Here is a 24,869-nt window from a genome sequence, read left to right on the forward strand (position 1 = left end):
TGGGCTCTCGGGGGGGCGCTGGCGCCTATCTCAGCTACAATCGGGCGGAAGGCGGGTACACCCTGGACAAGTCGCCACCTCATCACAGGGCCAACACAGATAGACAGACAACATTCACACTCACATTCAAATACTAGGGCCTATTTAGTGTTGCCAATCAACTTATCCCCAGGTGCATGTCTTTGGAAGTGGGAGGAAGCCGGAGTACCCGGAGGGAACCCACGCATTCACGGGGAGAACATGCAAACTCCACACAGAAAGATCCCGAGCCTGGATTTGAACCCAGGACTGCAGGAACTTCGTATTGTGAGGCAGACGCACTAACCCCTCTTCCACCGTGAAGCCCGGCTACTGAGAGTGTCACATGTAATAACGGCGCAAGATGGCTTTAAAGAACTGAAAGAGCGCTCGTCTCGGCTGCAGAGTGGATGTCAGTGTGAGTTCATTCTTGAGCTTCAAAGGGAATGTTAGCGACAATCGGGAGTGCTGAAACTTTAAAGAGGGATATGAAGAAGGACAGAGCTCTCAAAACTAAAGTAGAAGTGGACGTTATCTCCTCATTGGGTGTTTGGAATGTGGAAGGAAGCATAGATGTTTTTGTGCAACAGCTCATATAATTGAGCAACCCCCTCACAACATTGTATTACAGTAAATACGGGTGGCGTGGTTTAGATGGTAGAGAGGAGGTCCAGAAACTTGAGGGTCCCTGGTATGCAGGGTCAACCCGTGGCATAAACATTATCCCAGCAGGCATTGATACGTTTATTATACAAACGTGTCCTTTCAAACAGACTTTGAAACAACGTTACCAAAATAGTCATGGTTGTCAATTGAAAAAATGATGTGTAACGTTGGATCACTGGTTGGGAAATGACCAAAATTCAATGTTCAAATCAACGTCACAACCTGACATTGAATAAATGTGGTCAAAAAGCATGTTGCTTCAACGTTGTATTTGTGTTGTAGATTATTGGTTGGAAAATGACAAACATTCATTGGTCAAATCAACATCAGAACCCAACATTTATTTAAGGTCGTAAAAAAACGTGTTTCAACGTTATGTTTGAGTTGCCCAAAATCAGGACCTAATTCAACGAGTTCTCTTTGGTTTTACCTTATTTTTGTGGCTTTTTTGCATTTGCACAGCAACCACAAAGTTTCTCCGTTGTGAGATGGATAAAAACTATCCGATCATAATCATAAAATATATACCGGGTATTACCTTATGTTCGATATTACCGCAACTATTGTGGGCCAAATAACAAATAAAGGTCTTTCCTATCCTAACAATAAAATACATAAAAATGTATTACAGTTTGATTTTTTTTTCTTGAATGTGTTACTCTCGAAGAGCAGGGCTATTCAACTACATCATGAAGAGGGCCACGGTTTCAAGAGCCAAAGGCCTCTTAAAAATGTGGGTGTTTTTATAGAACGTGCCTTTGCCGGTTATATTCCTTTAAGACTGTGTTTACTTATTTACAAACTTAACACATCGGCTTTCACACTACACTGCACTGCCAATAAGTTAATTATTCTGCCCTCGTTACTCGTATCCAGCATGTGCGGCTAGACAGATAGTTAACAGGTTTATGTAATGATTAAAGGTATTATTTTTCTTCCTCAATTTTTTCTTTATAAGTCTTCCTTTATTTAGATTTCTAAAACTGAAAAAATAAACATTACGAAAGTATAACACCCATTTTGTATGTTACATTGAAAAAAAAAAGGTTTAGTGTTATTACAAACAGCAAACATTGCACACATGTGGTTTAACACAATTAAACTTAAGGTGTACCTTTATTCATGTATTGAACCAGTTTGGATCGCTAGACTTTAAAAGCCAAAGACACGACCACGAATACAAAGGACATCACCATCCATTCATCTTCCTCCGCCTATCCGTGGTCGGGTCGCGGGGGCAGCAGCCTAAGCAGGGAAGCCCAGACTTTTCTCTCCCCAGCCACCTCGTCCAGCTCTACCTGGGGGATCCTGAGGCGTTCCCAGGCCAGCCGGGGGACATAGTCTTCCCAACGTGTCCTGGGTCTTCCCCGTGGCCTCCTACCGGTTGGAGGTACCCTAAACACCTCCCTAGGGAGGCGTTCGGGTGGCATCCTAACCAGATGCCCGAACCACCTTATCTGTCCCCTCTTGATGTGGAGGAGCAGCGGCTTTACTTTGAGCTCATCCCGGATGACAGAGCTTTTCACCCGGCGGAGGGAAACTAATTTCGGCCGCTTGTACCCGTAATCTTGTCCTTTCGGTCATAACCCAAAGCTCATGACCATAGGTGAGGATGGGAACGTAGATTGACCGGTAAATTGAGAGCTTTGCCTTCCGGCTCAGCTCCTTCTTCACCACAACGTATCGATACAGCGTCCGCATTACTGAAGACGCCGCACCGATCCGCCTGTCGATCTCATGATCCACTTTTCCCTCTCTCGTGAACAAGACTACTAGGTACTTGAACTCCTCCACTTGGGGCAGAGTCTCCTCCCCAACCCGGAGATGGCACTCCACCCTTTTCTGGGTGAGAACCATGGACTCTGACTTGAAGGTGCTGATTATCATCCCAGACGCTTCACACTCTGCTGCCAACCGATCCAGTGAGAGCTGAAGATCCTGGCCAGATGAAGCCTTCAGGACCACATCATCTGCCAAAAGCAGAGCTCTAATCCTGCAGCCACCAAACCGGATCCGCTCAACGCCTTGACTGCGCCTGAAAATTCTGTCCATAAAAGGTATGAACAAAATCGGTGGCGGAGTCCAACCCTCACTGGAAACGTGTCCGACTTACTGCCGGCAATGCGGACCAAGCTCTGACACTGATCGTACAGGGAACGGACCGCCACAATAAGACAGTCCGATACCCCATACTCTCTGAGCACTCCCCACAGGACTTCCCGAGGGACACGGTCCAATGCCTTCTCCAAGTCCACAAAGCACATGTAGACTGGTTGGGCAAACTCCCTTGCACCCTCAAGGACCCTGCCGAGAGTATAGAGCTGGTCCACAGTTCCACGACCAAGACGAAAACCACACTGTTCCTTCTGAATCCGAGGTTTGACTATCCGGCGTAGCCTCCTCTCCAGTACACCTAAATGAACCTTACCAGGAAGGCTGAAGAGTGTGATCCCACAATATCACAAAGTCAGCAATTTCTATACATTCATACTTTGTTGTCCATTTGCTGTTAAAGTCAGATTTTCGTTTTTTATTCAAATTTTTTTTCAGGGTCGACGGTGCAGTGTTTTTCTACTCACCCAGTGCTGTTTCATTTTGACACATATGCTTTGCTGTTGCCCCTGCGGGGTGGTGGGAGTATCGCATTAATTAGCAACCCTGTATTGAATTGTTTCATTACATTATTTGGGTGATGTTCGGCAGGCTGAATTGAAAAGCTTTGGTGGGCCGGATGTGGCCCGCGTTCCGCCAGTTGGATAGGCATGGTTTAGAGAAAATGTTTTTAAGGCCAACACCACTAAGGGGGGCACATGATTATGGCCTGGGCATGTGTAAAGATTATAAAACACTTCATAAAAGTTCAGATAAAATCATTTTTTGCAATTAAAGTTCAATAATTACGTTTTTTTAATCGAATTAGGAATGTTTACTCAACACGCCAACACTACCATGAATTGATTAACGTGGACCCCTACTTAAACAAATTGAAAAACTTATTCGGGTGTTACCATTTAGTGGTCAATTGTGCGGAATATATACTAAACTGTCCAATCTACTAATAAAAGTATCAATCAATCAATCAAAAAACGCAAAATGTTTAATTTTCTTCTGGTAGGCAAAACCAGCATGAAAAGCTTCCCTGTTCACTCAACACAGACGTCATCAAAGCTCACATTCGTGCATCCACACCAGGGTTGCAAAAGGGTGGAAAGTTTCCGGAAATTTACCACGGGAATTTAAGCTCGAGAAGTTTGAAAATATTGACAATTTTTTGACTATTCAAAGTTGGACAACGTCCATGGGAATTAATGTGAATTAATGGGGAATTTTAATAATTATATAAAACTGGGCACTTGCCTATATGCTACTGCATCTTTGTGTCATTTTTGACGTAGCTCTTTGCACAGTATTTGCAAATGTACGCAGCCTTTCTGCCTTGATTGGTTGGGGTGAAATGTCTCCACACATCAGATGGTTTGTATTTATTTATTCTTGTAAAACACTAATGCAATGCCACACACAGATATAAGTAGTCAGCTAAACAATTGGAGTAGTCTTTAAAAAAATATTTTACTGAAGGACAAATGAATAGAAATAGGCTAGATGAATAAATGAACTCAATCAGCGTAATAAATCAAACTATAACCTGCATTCTTGTATGACAAAAGAATGGCTGGCAGAACAGAAGGCAGAGGAAAATACACATTTTGATTTTGTATTTGCTAGTTGAACTTTACAGATCTCAAAAAAGATCAATTCGGATCGCTAACGTGGTTAGCATAAATGAATGGGATTTAACATAGAGAATTAGCATCACGGCTAATGGAGAAATATTTTCGGTTTATTATGACTGTGGCGGTACATAAACCTAGATAGGTAGAAATATATGGATGGGGGCGTGGCCTGCAGCGGAAAGGGGTGTGCCAGGACCGGCCTCGAAGACAGCGACAGGTGCGTAGATGGCCCAGGTGGGCCTGATTATCCAATCACCTGTCGCTGTGTTTAAGCAGCAGCCTGGAGGAGAGTGTGAGTGGGAGCTAAAGGCACTACTGAATGAGGAGAGGGTTTTCACCTGAGGAAACTACTATAGGAAATATAAGATTGGGAGGTCTTACAAGGACTACAAGCAAAAACCGAAACTACGCCTTGATAAAAATAACATCCGTGGAATGTGGACTAGCCTGAAACTAATTTCAGGTCACGGAAGAGGTGGTAGTGGTCACCAAGCTTCTGAGGACCAAGAGTGGGCGAACAACCTGGATGTTTTTTTAAACAGGTTTGACTCTGGCCCACTGCAACCTTTCCATTCCACACCACACCTTCCCCAGCTGTTCACACTTCAACATGGTCCACACCACCCCAACAAACCCCCCTCAGTCCCACAACCCACAGGCCTAGTTCGCCACACCCAGCCATCACCCACCCAACACTCCATCAGTCTGTATCAATTGAGGAAGGAGTTGGTAAGGAAAAAGCCGGGCTACTCGGGGAATGTGCAGACCAGCTTACTGGTGTGGTCCACTACACTTTTAACCTGAGCCTCAGCCTGGAAAAGTCCCCAAGCTCTGGAAGACCTCATGTGTGGTTCCAATCCCTAAACACCTCATCCCACGGAGCCCAACGCCTTTAGACTATTTGCTCTGACCTCCCACCTCATGCCTCAGCCACCTCTGCATGCAGAAAATCCCAGCAATAGACCACTTTCAGTTTGCTCACTGTCCAAGCATCGGGGTGGATGATGCCATCATCTACCAGCTGCATCGGGCCTTCACGCACCACAAGTGCAGTGAGAGTCATGTTCTTTGACTTCTCAAGGGCTTTCAACACCCGCTGCTGCATGGATCATGGACTCTCATCAACGGGCTGCAGTAAGTGAGACTGTGATTGTTCTTCCGATCTGGTAGTTTGCAACACAGGGGGCTCCCCAAGGGACTGGTAGCTCAACTTACCTGTTCATGCTCTATACTCAGACTTCAGGCATGACTCCAAATGCTGCCTTCTGCAGAAGTTCTCAGATGATGCCGCAGTGGTGGGATGTGTCTGATGGGAGCCAGCAGGAACACCGAGAAGTCATCTCAGGCTTAATCACTTGCACTTGGATACCAGTAAGACAAAAGAGCTTGTGATTGACTTCCGGCAATCAGCTCCACCACCCACAGCGGTGAACATCTAGGGATCAGATAAATAGTGGCCTCATTTAAACACCTAGGTGGTCACCTCAACAACAAACTGGACTGGACTCACAATTTAAACGCTGTGTAGTCCCTCAGGATGTGTGGGTCACTGCTGCGCACATTTTACGACACTGTGGTGGCTTCTGCAATGTTTTATGCCGTCGTCTCTGCACGGTCAGAAACAGGAACAGACTTAATAAACTGATTTAGAGAGCTGATGCCATCCTAGGCTGCCCACCAGACAGCATTGAGGAGACAGAAGAATGCTGACCAAGTTGACATCCATCATTTCCAATCCCTCTCACCCAATGCACGGCACCTGTGGAGACCCTGAACAGTTCTTTCAGCATTCGACTGTCAAACCTACTGTGCAAGACGGTCCTTTCTACCCACTATCATGAGAGTTTACAACTCACCGATGTGAATACTGTCATCTTTTTTTATTATACGATGTTAGTGTCTTTTTGTTTTATTCTATCTTTTATCCCCACATATTAGTGCACAATATTATGTAGTATTTATTACTAATTATTAGTTTTTCATTACGTTTTTCTTTTGTTACTCTCTGTAAAAACCTGCACTGCAATAATGTAATTTCCCATTGTGGGATGAATAGAAGTCTATCCTAAAATGCTCGACTCGGGAATGTGATTCCAGAGGCGTTCCAAGAAATGCAAATTGAATCGTGCATCTCCATCCCCAAAAGATTCATAATTTGTCTTTTTAAAATGTACACTGTTTAAATAGATTTCATAGAATTGTCACCGCTATTTTCTTTCCAGATACATTTGAAAATAAACTTCATAAACATTATATAGATTCACTCGGTCACAACAGTGGGTACACCTGCAAACTCGATCGATTTTAGACCCAGCATAAAAATAAAAACCTTTATCAACATTGATGTCACTGCCTGTTGCAGGTCAGTGTTATTATGCACATGCCACGATTCAATGAAAATAATACGTTACCCTACTTTTTTTGTGTTTTCTTATAGCCTAGGTGCTTAACCCAATGTCGAAACAAGAATATCCGCACTGATATTAGACCTACTAAAGGGGAGCTTTCAAAGACAAAAGAAAATACAATTGTACAGTTGCATTTATTAATTTTTTTACAACAAGACACAATAGCGACAGTCTTGTGACGTTCCACACAACATTGCACAGCCATACACTTATTCACTTGCATGCGAAAGGCTAGACCAAACGTTTTTACAAAAGACTGATAAAACACTTCATATAACACTGTACCACGATAATGCCATCTGATCTTTGCGTTCAAGAGTCTCTTCTCCTGTGTTTTGATGTTGTGTACTCTGAAGACTGTCAGGCAGGTGATTTGGCTTCTGCAGTGTAGAAAACAGAGATGAGGCTAATTTTGTAAATAACATTCATTTAAAGAGTACTTTCATACGCCTTATTGTTGTCATTTTATACTACTTAAATAGCTTATGACCCATTACCTACTAAATAAACTATAACCATTAGAATATGTGTAACTGTAAGCAGAGCAAGCGGCATTTAGAGAACAAATTGAGGTATACATCTAGTGTACCTTGTGTTTATTTCTGTCGTTCCGATCTCTCATTGGTCCGAACCACCTGGTTGATAACGGAGGCGCTCTGCTCGTCGATCTCCGTCAGTCGGACATCACATTGTGTTAAGCAACTGTTTTGAGAAATGGCCTCCTCCAGAGCTTTTCCTCCATCCTGCACACATATAATGATAAATAAATAAATGGGTTGTACTTGTATAGCGCTTTTCTACCTTCAAGGTACTCAAAGCGCTTTGACACTACTTCCACATTTACCCATTCACACACACATTCACACACTGATGAAGGGAGCTGCCATGCAAGGCGCTAACCAGCACCCATCAGGAGCAAGGGTGAAGTGTCTTGCTCAGGGACACAACGGACGTGACGAGGTTGATACTAGGTGGGGATTGAACCAGGGACCCTCGGGTTGTGCACAGCCACTATTCCACTGCGCCACATTGTGGCAGATGTAGTTTCACAAATGTGATTCTTATCCTAAAGAGCATTTTGCCAATGCTGGGACAACAAGCCTTAATGACAAAAAAAAAAGTGGGAAGAAAATGTTGCACCGTGCTTCCAAAAGAAGAGGGAAATGAAAAATGGCGGACTGGTTTTTGTTGACTCTTGCTGTGTCTTTTTTATTTTAATTTAATTAGATTTTTTTTGTTAGCAAAATGGGACTGGGCTTATTTAAAAAAATAGGATTGAATTTGACTGAACTATACTGTATGTGTAAACATTTGCAAAAATGTCCTTGCAAAAGAAGTGATTGAATGGCAGAAATGTACATTTATTATGTACAGTCAGCCCCTGTCACATTGCACTTCAAATAACGAAAATATTGTATTGAATATATCATGTGCACTATTATGACATAATAAATATATCAAATTCAAATCACTATGTTTAGTAGGTCCATTCTGTGTCATACTTGATCATTTCGCGATATTGCCATATCTTTGCTGAAAGGATTTAGTAGAGAACATCGACGATAATAAAAAAGCCTTGCCTTTATCGGAAGTAGCAGACGATGACGTCACCGGTGTGAGGGCTCCTCACATCCTCACATTGTTTCTAATGGGAGCCTCTAGCAGCAAGAGCTATTCGGACCGAGAAAACGACAATTTCCCCATTAATTTGAGCGAGGATGAAAGATTCGTGGCTGAGGATATTGATAGCGAATGACTAGAAAAAAATAAATAAATTAAAAAAAAGTAAAAAAAAAAAAAAGGCGATTGCTTTGGGAGCTATTCAGAGGTTTTTAGACACATTTACTAAGATAATTCTGGGAAATCCCTTATCTTTCTATTGTGTTGCTAGTGTTTTAGTAAGTTAAATAGTACCTGATAGTCGGAGAGGTGTGTCCACGGGTGTGTTGACGCCAGTGTCTGAGGGAAGTCACGGCAGCTGCATGGACGGCGCATGCTCCGCAGATCTCCGGTAAGAGGCGACTTTTTACCACAATTTTCTCAGCGAAACCTGCCGGTTGACAAGTGGTCAGGAACCATGTTCGCTTGACCGCTCTGATCCATAGTAAAGCTTCACCTCCGGTAATTTTAAACAAGGAAACACCGTGTGTTTGTTTTGCTAAAGGCTAAAGCTTCCCACCTCCATCTTTCTACTTTGACTTATCCATTATTAATTGAACAAATTGCAAAAGATTCAGCAATGCAGATGTCCAGAATACTATGCAATTGCGCGATGAAACGGGACAACTTTTAGTCGCAAGTGGTGCTGCGCTAATATGTCCCCTCCAACCCGAGACGCCACGCGCACGCGTCATCATACATGTCATCATTCCGCAACGTTACAAACAAGAAACTCCGCGGGAAACTTAAAATTCTAATTTAGTAAACTAAACCAGCCGTATTGGCATGTGTTGCAATGTTAATATTTCATCATTGATATATAAACCACCAGACTGCGTGGTCGGTAGTAGTGGGTTTCAGTAGGCCTTTGATTTATGGAATTTTCAAACATAAAAAATGGCAAAATAAGCTGAACAGTATTATTGGTCACTATAGGAGACAGACCCAATCAGAATGCTCGGTTTAGTATTGTGGCCACTGATTGGCTCAGCCTCAGGCAGCATTACTATATCTGATTAAACAAGTGTAAAGGTTACGAAAGAGTGTTTTATGGATGTCTTCATGTATTTGGTAAGTCGTAAACAGTTTTTTTTATGCTTTACTTATGAAAATATTTAATGCGTAATTAATGAGTCGTACTTCGCGTAAAATTCATTTTTCACAGTGATATAATTATTATTGGTAGGTGCTCAAAAAGTCGGATTCACATTTGAACCTCGATTCTTAGTTCCCATTCTAAATCTATTTGTCATTTTGAAATATGTAATTTAAAACATTTGTATGCACTTGCAACACTTAAGACCTGTGATATACCAGTAAGTGGAATTAAATTATAGAATGGATTAAGCAAATAAATCCCACAACGTACTAATATTATCCAATTCAAGAAAGGCTTCAAACTTAGGAACCAGAGGAACCAGATAGAACTTACTTCACTAATTATTATTTCCATCCATCCATCCATTTCCTACCGCTTATACCCTTTGGGGTCGCGGGGGGCGCTGGTGCCAATCTCAGCTACAATCAGGCGGAAGGCAGTGTACACCCTGGACAAGTCGCCACCTCATCTCAGGGCCAACACAGATAGACAGACAAAATTCACACTCACATTCACACACTAGGGCCAATTTAGTGTTTCCAATCAACCTATCCCCAGGTGCATGTCTTGGAAGTGGGAGGAAGCCGGAGTACTCAGAGGGAACCCACGCAGTCACGGGGAGAACATGCAAACTCCACACAGAACGATCCCGCGCCTAGGATTGAACCCTGACTACTCAGGACCTTCGTATTGTGAAGCAGACGCACTAACCCCTCTGCCACCGTGAAGGCTAATTATTATTCATTTTTGAATATTATTAGTTATGGAGTATAGTGTGAATAAATTGAGAACAGGAAGTGAACAAAAGTGTTAGCAACTGCTTTGTGAAACAAAAGGGGTAGGATTAAATAAGCTCTGCTTTTTCCTACTTGATTTTTAAACATGTTGAAAAGAGAAACAGGAAATTGTGATGTATCATGTTGTATATGTTCCAAATAATCTCAACTGAACTCAACGCAAAACGTCGGGCTGCATGAGTCTGCAGAACATGTCTATCACAATGCATGCACATAATAGAAACAAGTCACTTAATTAAAGCGATCACCCCTCTCGCAAGCTGATAAATGACAGCTACCAGGGCAGCGAAGTTAACTCGCCCTGGCCCATGGCATGGTGGGAGTGAGGAGGAAGTGGCGATAGTCATGCTACTGACGCGAGTTCAGCGCGAGTACTTGAATAAAATGCAAGAAAATACTGTATATTGCTACACTTATTTACATCATCATTAAGTGTATTTATAATGTATTGATTACTGCTTGCAAAGACATATTCATTTTGCTCCTTAAAGAGGCTTCTTTCAGCAGGCACTGTAACTTGAGTGTTTCACCAATCCAACATGAGCACTAGTGACTCCGTTTCACCAATCAAACGGAGCCTGGCAGTCAGATGACCGTACTCAAACTACACACTGTAATGTCATCTTTTCCGCCCAAAAAAACTAATAAATGCACTGTCATGTGTGTCAGTAGAAATGTTCACATTCCAGCCTACAAGAATTCCACTTCCAACTGGAGAAAACAGGTTGCAGTTAGTCTTAAATGTCTTATTTGTTTTAGCAGCGCATATGCGAACATTACCCCTGTTATCAGGTCATAAGTAAATGTAATAGGTGCATCTTTTAAATTATGTTTTGTAGTACTGCCTCTGTGTATCGCACACAAACCCGTCATAAATTTCCTCGTGGGGACCAATACACACAATGCAGTACACACGTTTGACACACTTCACACACCAAGGTCATGAGAATTGACATCCAGAGGACCATTTAAAGAAAATGCAAATGGCCCATTAGGCCTTTTTCTATTGATTTCATGGCTTTGGACCCCAGGGGTCAAACTGGCCCTCCCTATGTGATTAAAATGTCATGTTTTGGGTCCCACAAGGATAGAAGAACAATACAAACACACACACGCAAGTACGATTGAAAAAAAACTACTAAATAACTCAGAAATTACGGAATACTTGAGTAGTTTTTTTCACTGAATACTTACTCTTACAGACTTTCTTACTTTTATAGTCCTTTACCATACCATACCAACTTTATTCATAAAGCCCTTTAAAAACAACCGCAGTTGAAGAACAAAGGGCTGTACACCACAAAGAAATAAAGGCAAAGGACAGACTAAAAAACAACATTTAAAACAGAAATAAAAAACACATTAAAATAGCAAATACAAATTACCCTAAGAACAATTTGTTAGATAAAAAGCAGTTAAAAAGTTAAAAACAGTTAAAAAAGTTAAAAACAGTTCAAAGTCTCATGCTGGGTTAAAAGCCAGTGAATAAAAGTGGGTTTTAAGAAGGGTCTTAAAAATAGCCAAAGAAGGCGCCTGTCTCACATGGAGAGAGAGATCGTTTCAGAGTTTGGGACCCGCAACAAAGAAGGCTTTAGTCATATTACTCCAAAGTAAAAGCCACTCTGGCCCTAACGGAACATCAGTTTCATTTTTTTTAGTATCAGCAATGTAAGGCATCAGTAATAAAATGTTTGTATTATACACAATAATCAGTTAATCAAAATTATTTATTAAGTATTAAGACTACACCAAGAAGTATATCAATAATTTTGGAATTGTTTCCTGTTAAAAAGACCCTTAGTGTGTTGAAAGTGTTTTTGTTGTCAAAGTATCCTAAAAGTAATGCAGAATATGACAGACGTGTGATTTATGATCTACTCACCACACCCAGTTTGTTGCAGGAGAGGTTGATGCTTTTTAGGGTTTGATTTTTAGCCAGCACCTCAGACAGTCTGATGGCGGTAGGCCCGGTCAGCAGGTTGGCTCCCAGGTGCAGATGGCGCAGGGTCTTGTTACGCAGTAAGGCAACGCCGATGGCCTCCCCGCCCTCGTCGCTTACACGGTTGATGCGCAGGTTGAGGGACAACAGCGGGCAGTTATTAGCCAGGGCGTCTGCGATGGCGTTGGCTCCCGCGTCTCGAATGACGTTGTCGCTCATGTTCAGGACCTCCAGCTTGCTGCTTTGGACCAGCTTGCTGACCGCCTTGGCCCCCTTGTCCCCGATGATGTTGTGCGAAAGGTTGAGTTCCGTTAGGGAGGGGTGGTTGACTAGGGTGTTGGCCAGCATCTTGCATTTGCTATCATCGATGTGGCTTTCATAGAGTCGTACCACCTGGAGAAACATCACATCGAGATGGATAAGAACAGCGGTACCTCAAGTTAAGAGTGTTTTGTTTCTCAACTAATTGCTGTGCTTTTAAGTTGCAAGCACAAATTTGAGTCACAAGCATCCGCACCGAGTTATACCAAAGACTATAAAAATGGGACCCATCACCTTCCTGCTTGGCACTCAGCATCAAGGGTTGAAATTGGGGGTTAAATCAGCAAAATGATTCCCGAGAGCAGCCACGGCTGCTGCTCACTGCTCCCCTCACCTCCCAGGGGGTAGAACAAGCGGATGGGTCAAATGCAGAGGGTAATTTGGCCTAGTGGTTATAGTGTCCACCCTGAGATCGGTTCGTCGTGAGTTCAGATCCAGGCCGTGTCATACCAAAGACTATATAAATGGGATCCATTACCTCCCTGCTTGGCACTCAGTATTAAGGGTTGATTGATTGATTGATTGATTGATTGATACTTTTATTAGTAGATTGCACAGTACAGTACATATTCCGTACAATTGACCACTAAATGGTAACACCCGAATAAGTTTTTCAACTTGTTTAAGTCGGGGTCCACGTTAATCAATTCATGGTACAAATATATAATATCAACATAATACAGTCATCACACAAGTTAATCATCATAGTATGTACATTGAATTATTTACATTATTTACAATCCGGGGGGTGGGTGGGGAGCTTTGGTTGATATCAGAACTTCAGTCATCAACAATTGCATCAACAGAGAAATGTGGACATTGAAACAGTGTAGGTCTTACAGTAGGATATGTACAGCCAGCAGAGAACATAGTGAGTTCAGATAGCATAAGAACAAGTATATACATTAGAAGTACATTTGAGTTGTTTATAATCCGGGGAGATGGGATGTGAATGGAGGAGGGTATTAGTAAAGTGTTGAAGTTGCCTGGAGGTGTTGTTTTAGAGCGGTTTTGAAGGAATATAGAGATGCACTTACTTTTATACCTGTTGGGAGTGCATTCCACATTGATGTGGCATAGAAAGAGAATGAGTTAAGACCTTTGTTAGATCGAAATCTGGGTTTAACGTGGTTTGTGGAGCTCCCCCTGGTGTTGTGGTTATGGCGGTCATTAAGGAAGTAGTTTGACATGTACTTTGGGATCAAGGAGGTGTAGCGGATTTTATAGACTAGGCTCAGTGCAAGTTGTTTTACTCTGTCCTCCACCCTGAGCCAGCCCACTTTGGAGAAGTGGGTTGGATTGAGGTGTGATCTGGGGTGGAGGTCTAAAAGTAACCGGATTAGCTTATTCTGGGATGTTTGGAGTCTAGATTTGAGGGTTTTGGAGGTGCTGGGGTACCAGGAGGTGCAAGCGTAATCGAAGAAGGGTTGAATGAGAGTTCCCGCTAGAATCCTCAAGGTGTTTTTGTTGACCAGAGAGGAGATTCTGTAGAGGAATCTCGTTCTTTGGTTGACCTTTTTGATCACCTTGGTTGCCATTTTATCACAGGAAAGATTAGCCTCTAGAATGGAACCTAGGTAGGTGATCTCATCCTTCCTGGTGATAACAATGTCACCCACTTTTATAGTGAAGTCACTGACCTTCTTAAGTTTGATATGGGACCCAAATAGGATGGATTCCGTTTTACCTAAGTGTATGGATAGCTTGTTGTCAGCGAGCCAGGTGCAAATATTGAGGAGTTCAGCACTGAGGATTTGTTCCACCTGTGACTTGTCCTTGCCGGATACCAGCAGGGCCGAGTCATCCGCAAACAGGAACAATTCACAGTGGCATGCTGATGGCATGTCATTCACGTATATTAGGAACAGTAAAGGTCCTAGTATACTCCCCTGAAGGACTCCACAGCTTACTGAGAGGGGAGGGGGAGGGGACATGGTGCCGTTCACCTCTACCACCTGTTTCCTCCCCTCCAAGTAAGATTGCATCCAGCTTGATGAGGTTTCGTCGAATCCGATTGCTGCCGATTGTTGGAATTGGGGGTTAAATCACCATAAATGATTCCAGGGTGCGGCACCACTGCTGCCCACTGCTCCCCTCACCTCCCAGGGGGGGATCAAGGGTGAGGGGTCAAATGCAGAGAATAATTTCTCCACATCTAGTATTTGTGTGACAATCATTGGTACTTTAACTTTAATTTAACTTTAATTTCATCACACCTAGTGTGCGTGTGAAAATACCCATTTTCAATTCAAACTGTTACATCACCTTTTTGCCAACCAATTACAAAAAATCCGACACCAACCCGTTCTTATCATCTAGGACAGTTGTTTCTTAACCTTTTTTCAGTGATGTACCCCCTGTGAACATGTTTTGAATTCAAGTACCCTCTAAACAGAGCAAAGCATTTTTGGTTGAAAAAAAAACAGATAAAGAAGTAAAATACAGCACTATGTCATCAGTTTCTGATTTATTAAATTGTATAACAGTGCAAAATATTGCTCATTTGTAGTGGTCTTTCTTGAACTATTTGGAAAAAAAGATATAAAATTAACTAAAAACTTTTTGGAAAATAAACAAGTGATTTAATATAAATAAAGATTTCCATCCATCCATCCATCCATTTCCTACCGCTTATTCCCTTTGGGGTCACGGGAGGCGGGGTACACCCTGGGCAAGTTGCCACCTCATAAATAAAGATTTCTACACATAGAAGTAATCATCAACTTAAAGTGCCCTCTTTGGGGATTGTAATAGAGATCTATCTGGATTCATCAACTTCATTCTGAAAATTTCTTCACAAAAAAAGTAATCTTTAACATCAATATTTATGGAACATGTCCACAAAAAGTGTAGCTGTCAACACTGAATATTGCATTGTTGCATTTCTTTTCACAATTTATGAACTTACATTTATATTTTGTTGAAGTATCATTCAATAAATATATTTATAAAGGATTTTTGAATTATTGCTATTTTTAGAATATTTTTGAAAAATCTCACGTACCCCTTGGCTACCTTCAGGTACCCCCAGGGGTACGTGTAACCCGATTTGAGAACCACTGATCTAGGACAATCAGTAATTTCAAAAATTCTCCATTTTCCCAAAATTTCCAAGAAACTCACATTCCAATGAATGGACGCATTCACGTTTTCAACCCTCCAACCTGAGGAGGGTCTTGGGTATGCGGTCAGCTCTAACTAAGCTTGGCTCAGGGAAGAGGACGGCCCTGCCTTGCATAGTGCCATGGGATGTTAGTCATTTTATAGCTAGGCTAATCCTAATGATTGGGCATGGGACACAAGCTACGGGGTTAATCACCTGTTAGCTGGCCGTCTTTGATGAGGGTGTTTAGTGAGTAAAGGCCGAAACACCCCAGGATTCAAAGGAACACTACTGAGGATGTGTCCCAAATTTACATCTAATCCCACTCTAAGAAATACATCTCCCACCCCACTCTTAACATCAAGGCAAATCTCATGTGAGTGCACACCATCTATTGGCAAAATGGACAGTCTTAACATCACGTCCCGTGTTTTATGATTCTGACAGTATCCTAAATTCTCAAAATTTTGCGCCAATTTTAAACCCAAATCTGACCTTTCAACCATCCACCCGCGTTACTCTTTCGATATGTTGAGCGAATTGGTTTAAATCAATTTTGAATCAAATCGTCATTACAGGAATCGTAATCAGATCGAATTGTGAGATGTCCAAAATTTCCAGCCCTAGCACAAAAGGTCCCATACTTACTTTCAGGACCTTGCAGGATGCAAGAGCCTTGGAGAGAGTCTCACAGTCTCGTTCCGCCATCTCGAACATCCTCCATTCAAAGTTCATTCCACACTGTTTGACCCAGTAGGTCAAGTGGACCTCCTCCAGTTTGCTCAGCTTGTTCAGGAGGTTACGGAAGTCAAAGTGTTCCATGAGAGCCGCCTCCGAGTCCGGTTCACTCAGCAAGTCCAATTCATCTTCCTGCTTTCCCGGCTTGGCTTCCTTGATGGGCGGAAGCATTTGGGAGATGTCCAGCTTCTTCACGTACCTCTCGCATAGAGGAATGGCGTCTGTGATCACCTTGAGGTGACTCGTCTCCGGGATGAATTGCTCAATAATGTTTTCCAGGTACCTCTCGAAAAACATGCGCTTCCAGCTGTTGCCGTAACGAGACACATCGCAAATCTCCCACTGCTGCTCACAGCATCGCTTCCAGTAGACGCCATCATCGATGGAGTTGGCGGTCACAGGAAGTGGCAGATCTGTGGACAGTCTCTCCTGCACGAAGGCTCTCTGGCTGGGTCCAAGCTCCTCATAGATGGGGGTTCCTGCCACACACATGGAGGCTTTTACTTAAGGGCGTCAAAAGGCACTGATGCGATTAGCGGGCAACAAGAATGACATACCCTCATAGTTTCTCACGATAGATTCAAGGCAGAGGTTTGATAAAAAGGGAATTAGGCCCAAGGACCAGTTTGGGTTTTCAGCAATGATCCTCCTCAGTCTCCTTCTGTCCACAGTCAGGGTGCTTCCGATGTGCCTGGACATTATTGCATTGAGGACTCCAGAGAAATGACCTAAAACAAGAAAATTAGAAATCCCATGAGGCAGCGGTCTGTCACGTTTTCCAGCCCAAGGAGACCTCCTACTTATATATCTTTTTATGAAATCATGATTGTATTTTACAGAAAATTGGTCTTAATTGGTACTTTGTTATTGTGCAATACTAACAATATTCAAAGAACAGCAATGTGCCACCAATTGCAAGCAGGCAACTAGCATGCTAATCGCTAGCTGTCAATGAGTGTGCTAATCGCTAGCTGGCAACTGCCACAATAATCGCAAGCTAGTGTAACAAAGGCCAGCAAGTGTGGTTGGCTAGGCCATGTGTATGTTGGTGAACCTCACTCCCTGACAACCTCAAGAGCAGTCCTGGTTACTGGGTGTATAGCTCGGGCTCATAGCTCGGTAGCTAGCACACTCGTCACTCATGTCAGACGGCACAGGTTTGAACAATGAGCGGAACAGAAAATGCAGGGACTGAACCTGGCAGGTTACACTGACAACTAGCGTGCGAATCACTAGCTGCAAACTGGCATGTGAAGCGATAGCCAACAACCAGGGCGCTAATCGCTAGCTGACAACTAGTGCGCTACAGATGCGCGGATAGGCAATAATATCATCCGCAACCGCGTCACTAAAGTCGTCATCCACCCGCACCAACATTTTATCAGAGACGTATCCGCCCGCCACCCGCCCGCTGAAATACATCAGAGGTTGGCCACCTTTACCACTCACAGAGCTGTCTAAACCTGTTTCACAGAGTAACAAAGACAATTGGAGCCGCTAACGTTTTCACGATAATCCAATTGGCGTTCATCCTGATGACAAGGATATGGGCGTGCTGTGAAGCCATTTCCTTTGACACCTTCAACAACATGTACACACCGATTGTTTGTCTGTCAACATGTTGTGTGCAGCTTCCGCAATCACACGTACAAGATTGAAAGGCATACTGGGTGACAGAGTACACTGATGGTTGTGATATAAACAACTTTAACATTTACTAATATGCGCCACGCTGTGAAGCCACACCAAATAAGATTGACAAACACATTTCGGGAGAACATCCTCACAGAAACACAACATAAATGCAACACAACAAATACCCAGAATCCTTTGTATCCGTGACAATTCCTGAATATATTTTACACCCCCGCGTCCCCAACCCCGCCCACCTTACCGACGCACAGGGTGGGGGGGGGGCGGGGTTTGCTGCTAGCGGGGTGTATAAAATAGTCAGGATTTATCATGGATACAAAGGATTCTGGGTATTTGTTGTGTTGCGTTTATGTTGTGTTACTGGGAGGATGTCCTCCCGAAATGTGTTTGTCAATCTTGTTTGGTGTGGCTTCACAGCGTGGCGCATATTACTAAGAGTGTTAAAATTGTTTATATCACAACCATCAGTGTACTTTGTGTCACCCAGTATGCCTTGCAGTCGTGTGCATGGCACTGCGGAAGCCACACACAACATGATGCTGGACTTACAAGCAGATCGTACATGCTGTAGAGGGCGACAAAGTTAATGACTTCATAGCACGCCCTAATACTTATTATCTGGGTGACTGCCGGTAGTCATTCTAGAGAATATTAGTGTCTCCTATTGTCTTCTTCGCTTTGTGACACGGGTCTCAAATGGCTCTTTGAATGGCAAAGGATACCGATCCCAGAACCATGTATATCAAATATTTCCGGATGATTCAACCGCCACCCGCCCGAATCTAATTAAAATCTATTTTTTCGTTATGTCACCCGCCCGACCCGCGGTTAATCCGCGGACTCCGCGGATGAGACCGCAAACCACGCATCTCTATAGTGCGCTAATCACTTGCTGACAAGTAGGGCGCCAATCGCTTGCTGACAACTTGAGTGGCAAGTAGAGCGCTAATTGCTAGCTGACAAAAAATACTGACAATTACAGTAAATGCTAAGTATTTAGAGATTGTCATAATTTGCAGTTGATCGTTTACGATTCAGTTAATCGGAAGCAAAATCCAGGAATCAGGAAATTTAGTTGAATGTCTATTTTTAAAAGTTGAATTCAATGCTCTCTTCCATACGTTATGCTTAAGAGAAATCAGTGTAAAACGCTTTGATTGGTGGAAATGAAACAACTGTGAGGGTAAGAACAGCTTTGACTATGAGCGTGCTGCAGGCTATAAAGGTTAAGGTTACATGGAACAACACCCACGGTGGCATATTGCTAGTTTGCAAGCAATATTAAATGCTAACATGACTATATTAATATAATGAGTCACGTTATCATTTATTGATATTCAACTTCATGTGTATTTAAAGAGATTTACATTTGTGGAAAAAATTGCAGGGAGAAATGCAAAAAATTTAAACAAAACCAACATATATCACCCCCGCTGCAGTATCTCTGCAGACCCCTCGTGTTGAAGACCTTTCGAAGTTGGAAATTGGAATTAGATACAATGAACAAATAAAAAAATATTTTTTTCCCGATGAAAACGAGGAGTCAATTACAAATAAAAAATGTTATGTGTGAATACGGTATCGTACTTTACTCACACTTGGGAGGAAATCAACTTCTTGATCTTCCTGAGGATGATGGTTAAGTACACACCAATGTAGGTGGTGTCTCTCTGTAACATAACATTCTGATAAGCACATTCCACAATTTAAGTTGTTTGAAATACACAAATTAAATGCCCCACCAGGATTTTGGGATTGCGTCAATTCATGCAAATTCAAGACCTTATTGCTGTTTCGGTCGACAGCGCTATGTCTTCTGGGTAATGTAGTATATAAATATTTACTTTGCAGTTTACATCCATCCATCCATTTCCTACCGCTTATTCCCTTTCGGGGACGCAGGGGGCGCTGGCGCCTATCTCAGCTACAATCGGGCGGAAGGCGGGGTACACCCTGGACAAGTCGCCACCTTATCGCAGTTTACATGCATTTATATAATTATTTATCATTGTTTCCAGGTTAACACAATTTAAAAACACAAGTTTTCACTTGCAATGCTGACCTAGTAAAGTGGCAGCCTTTACAGTACATGTTAGAGACGTTTAAGTGCGATGATAATCTCTCTTCGTCTCAAATTCATCAACAAAAATCACTGCTATAGATTGCTCTCAACAGTTCTCAAATGCTCTAAATGTGATGGAATATAAATGTTCAGAATGGACAAACTCTTTTCAAGCGTAAAATACACAACTGCAACTTGTGGACCGCAGAGCACAGCAAACTTTCTGTTTTTTTAATTTTTGTATTATGAATACTTATTACTAATACTATTATTCCAACTTACACCTTTTATTTGAAATCTTAAAATAATTTTATAATTTTGTCACTTGTGAAAATTAGCAAAAAATACAACGAAATGTCAAACATAATTATTGGTAAACAATGAATACACCAAAGTTTGTGAAACCTTTGATCTACTCTAAACTAAAATAAATACACCTTCACCCATTTTTAAGCAAGTAGCACATTAGTCATCCCTCATTTATAGCTAATAGGTTCCAGACATGACTGCGCTAAATACATTTCTGCAAAGTAGGAATTATTAATTATAAATCAAATATGTTCACAGCTAGAACATACACTATTTACGACCTTCTAAATATGTTTTTCAACATGAGAACCTTTTAGACATAAAATAACACAATTTTTTCACCTTCGCACTCTTTTAATCCAATACAGTAATGCTGCCTAAGGCTGAGCCAATCAGTGGCCACGATACCAAACAATGGTTTGGTTGTCTCCAGGGGCCAAAACTACTGTAGTTTTGTTATTTTGCCATTTTTATTCTTGAATAAATGCTTAATTCAGGACCAAATATTTGTAATATATGCTTTAAAAATATAAATTATCTCCAAAAAATCTGCAAATGCTGTGAAGTCGCAATATTTGAAGAGCAATGTGGGGAGGGAACAACTGTAGTCCAGTTCCAAATTAAAAACCTCTGTATTTAAAGTTCTCAAGCCTGGACTAAATTATTTAACAAACCCTTAGCGTAAAAAAAAATGTGGACCTGAACTGTGAACCACATGTCTAAAAAAAGGCTTAAATGTACCCTTTATTGTATTTGCAAAAATAGAATGCATGTTTCAAAAATCAAAAACTGTTTTATTTAATGTTCTGGTTTCATAGATTATTTAATCTTGTCCAGATTTGAGAATTTTAAATCGTTGATCTCGACCTGGACTAATGCGGTCTACATGCCTTAAAAAGGTTTAAATGTGTCTTTAATGAATGTTCACAAATAGAATATAAAGGTTTTAAAAATCTGTATATTTTTTACAACCTTCAGTCTGTGGGATCATCTAGTCCAGAGCACTTTTAGGTAGAGTACTTTTTAAGCTGTACCTAGACTAATGTGTGGTCTAGCACAGTGGTTCTCAAATGGGGGTACTGGAAGCTATGCCAAAGGGTACGTGAGATTTTTTTTTTAATATTCTAAAAATAGCAACAATTCAAAAATCCTTTATAAATATATTTATTGAAAATAGCAACAATTCAAAAATCCTTTACTTCAACAAAATATGAACATAAATTCATAAACTGTGAAAATAAATGCAACAATGCAATATCCAGTGTTGACAGCTAGATTTTTGTGGACATGTTCCATAAATATTGATGTTAAAGATTTCTTTTTTTGTGAAGAAATGTTCAGAATTAAGTTCATGAATCCAGATGGATCTCTATGACAATCCCCAAAGAGGGCACTTTAAGTTGATGATAACTTCTATGTGTAGAAATCTTTATTTATAATTGAATGACTTGTTTATTTTTCAACAGGTTTTTAGTTATTTGCATATCTTTTTTTCCAAATAGTTAAAAAAAGACCACAACAAATGAGCAATATTTTGCACTGTTATACAATCTAATGAATCAGAAACTGATTACATAGTGCTATATTTTTATTCTTGTATCTCTTTTTTTCAACCAAAAATGCTTTGCTCTGATTAGGGGTACTTGAATTAAAAAAATGTTCACTGGGGGTTCATCGCTGAAAAAAGGCTGAGGACCACTGGTCTAGCATACTTAAAAAGGGCTACATGTGTCGTAATCATATTTTGACAAAACTTTGATTATTTACTCAAAACGGTTGTTTTGGAGGTATTTGTCGTTAATTTGCTCTAGTGACAAAATAATACAATTATAAAAGTTCAAGTGAAAGGTATCAATATGGTATTGACTATCAGTATTGCTCACCATTCGTGGGAAGCTAATTTCAGCCTCGTGTTTTTATAGCACATTACAACCGGAGTGCTTACAAAATGTAAGGAACGTAAAAACTGATTTTTCATGAGATTGTAATATTAAAAGACTTAATGCGTCATCGATGCAAGCGTTTAGAATTCTAATTTAGGCTTTATGATGGGGTGCCGTCACTTTTACCATCAAGATCTGGTTGACCCGGAAGTATAAAAATGATAAAAATATTTCTTAACATTGTTAACTGGATAGTGAAACAGCAACAGTTCAGCTGTAGTAGACACTACCTCTCATTTACAACGCTTTTACTAAAAGCTTGCGTTATTTATTGTCAGTTTTAGTTGAAAGACTAATTTAAACTGGTTACCATGCCAACACACTTGTTAAAGGAAAGCAACCCTTTCGCTTAAATGTTTGCAACATAGTTACTTGCGCTAGCTATTGTACCCTTTAAAAGGTCTTAAGTGAAATTCAATTTTAGTTCAAAAATAAATGTACTCGAGGTCTTACCTGCACTGCACCGTCCGTTTACGCTTTTATTTCCATAGTAACCGGACCGGAAGCCCAAAGACTAAGTAGGAAATGCTGCCACCCGCAGGACTGGGGATGAAATGCAGACCAGTCAAGATGTGAATTGGCGGCAACACAACTCCTTTAGTGATAGTGACTTAAAAAAGGAAATAACATTGTTAATACAATTGTGACCAGATAATAATGAGTTCAACAGATGATTTGCACAGGAAAAACTTTATATTCATTTATTTTTAGAAAACAAAGACAATACAGGCTAACTTCTAACGGTCCCAGGGACATCCTGGAGGTATTGGACAAACAAAACGATTTCTCCTTAAAGTCTTTTGCAGAAAAGTAGTGAGGGGACTTTGAATAAAAATACTTTAACTTCTTTGAGAGGGCCTGCGGTTGGCGTTCACTGAGTCTTCACTACTGCCGTCCTCATCTTGGATCACAATCCTGTCAGCCGAGTCAGCGGCTGCCAAGCCAAGAGAAAGAAATGTGTTTACATTTACATTCTGTACATAATAACGTGTATATAGTAATATAAACGTTGTTGCACATCTAATATTTCATGTGATTGTATTTAATGTGCGCAGGGATGACTGGGGAAATTAAGCATGAAAGAAGGGCTGGGCATTATGGCTGAAAACTATCACGATGTAACTGTTTTACATCGGTCGAAATCCATAATCATTACTATTTTTTAGGAACTATTGAAAATAAGGACCAGGAGAAAACTATGATGAATGTAAACATCGTTAATTTAAATGTAACCTTCCTCTGGCTATAATCCCCTCAAATATCGAGGCGGAAAGGAAAGGAAATAACAACCATGGAAAAACACTAATGAATGCCAGAGTTTTAATATTCTTAAATCACATTGAACACCTAACAATAACATCTTAAAATGAAAGTGCAAAAATAAGGAATATGTAAAAATTATTAATAAAGTGTAACAAAACAAAGTGTAAAATGTAAACAGAGAAACCTGAAAAAAAGTATTTTAAAAGTATGTTACACAGTTATCGCTGTGTAAGATTTTGGTCTATTATTATTTGATTATGGAAAGGAGCTTATGTTAGGCAGTAATTATTTAAATAGTATTGGATCAAATTATTATTATTTTAAAGTTGCACAATTGCTATATTTTGTAATTTATTTTATTTATAGTCCTTCACTTTACTTCCTACCGTATACCAGAATAGAGAACGGACGAGGGTGGAAAAGAGTTGAGCATGGCTAAAGACTGCAGTCGGTTTAAAAAAAATCTGAAAAAAATATTTCCTGTTTTAGCAACAATTTATTCTCACTCCATGCAAAGAATCAACCGCGAGACAAGTAGCGTGACTAATGCTGATACTGTTAAGTGATTGGCTGTTAGCGTGTCCCTCCTATTGCTCAGTGATCACTTCCTGTTTTGCTAAGTTACCAGAGCAGAGTGCCTTTGTTCACGCAACCAACCTTACTTCCAATTTCTTCCGACAGATATGTTACAACTGTACGCTACTTCATGTTAGCAGAAGTGGCAACAGCGGAAAATGTTAACACGCATGTGCATGTATGAGCCAGTCTGCCCCACAACAAAAGGATAGAGAAAAAGAAGAAACTTAGTGACTATAACTTTGGACTAAAACTCAATAAAAATGGCAGATTTGCGCAAAGCAGTTTGGGTAAACCTGCACCATGGACGTTTACATTTGCTAACGCAACGAAGGCAAAATGCATAACAATTGTCTCAAATTCCCAACGGCTTGTTTAGATAGAGATAAAAGTGTTTTATTGTTGTGGTTTGGATGCAAATTTTCGGGAGTAACAGGGATCCAAAATACACAAAAGCAGGTGCAAAGAGGTCGGAAATGTTGATTTTGCATAATATGACCCCTTTAAAAAAGATCAAAATGAGCAGTGTGTTATTGAATAAGTGGGGCTTTAGACTTGGTCAGAGTTTAATTCTCACCTTT

The 24,869-nt window shown here is 41.0% G+C and overlaps 2 protein-coding genes across 4 annotated transcripts in view; both read right to left on the reverse strand.

Annotated features, from left to right (window-relative positions):
- Positions 1 to 6,941: 6,941 nt before the first annotated feature.
- tcte1 (t-complex-associated-testis-expressed 1) lies at positions 6,942 to 22,951 on the reverse strand. Of its 2 annotated transcripts, none has more exons than XM_061886811.1 (7): positions 22,903 to 22,951; positions 19,732 to 19,805; positions 17,040 to 17,210; positions 16,393 to 16,961; positions 12,264 to 12,713; positions 7,416 to 7,569; positions 6,942 to 7,206 (listed from the first exon to the last, which is right to left on the reverse strand). In XM_061886811.1, exons 3-6 carry the CDS (start codon positions 17,179 to 17,181, stop codon positions 7,423 to 7,425), a joined length of 1,308 nt encoding a protein of 435 aa, XP_061742795.1. In that variant the 5' UTR covers positions 17,182 to 17,210; positions 19,732 to 19,805; positions 22,903 to 22,951; the 3' UTR covers positions 6,942 to 7,206; positions 7,416 to 7,422. The 2 variants fall into 2 exon arrangements, with proteins under 2 accessions (XP_061742795.1, XP_061742796.1); XM_061886812.1 differs by lacking the exon at positions 22,903 to 22,951 and adding an exon at positions 22,390 to 22,582.
- A 169-nt stretch (positions 22,952 to 23,120) lies between these two features.
- The window catches only part of rnf8 (ring finger protein 8, E3 ubiquitin protein ligase), a 19,998-nt gene continuing 18,249 nt past the window's right edge, over positions 23,121 to 24,869 (reverse strand). For both annotated transcript variants that reach the window (XM_061886810.1, XM_061886809.1), the window contains 2 exons: positions 24,866 to 24,869; positions 23,121 to 23,383 (listed from right to left, as the gene is read on the reverse strand). The exon at positions 24,866 to 24,869 is cut by the window's right edge and continues 201 nt beyond it. In XM_061886810.1, coding sequence (XP_061742794.1) covers positions 23,289 to 23,383; positions 24,866 to 24,869 — 99 coding nt within the window. In that variant the 3' untranslated portion in view covers positions 23,121 to 23,288. The remainder of the gene's footprint in view (positions 23,384 to 24,865) is intronic.

The sequence above is a fragment of the Nerophis ophidion genome, linkage group LG24 (assembly GCF_033978795.1).
Source record: "Nerophis ophidion isolate RoL-2023_Sa linkage group LG24, RoL_Noph_v1.0, whole genome shotgun sequence".
Lineage (NCBI taxonomy): Eukaryota > Metazoa > Chordata > Actinopteri > Syngnathiformes > Syngnathidae > Nerophis > Nerophis ophidion.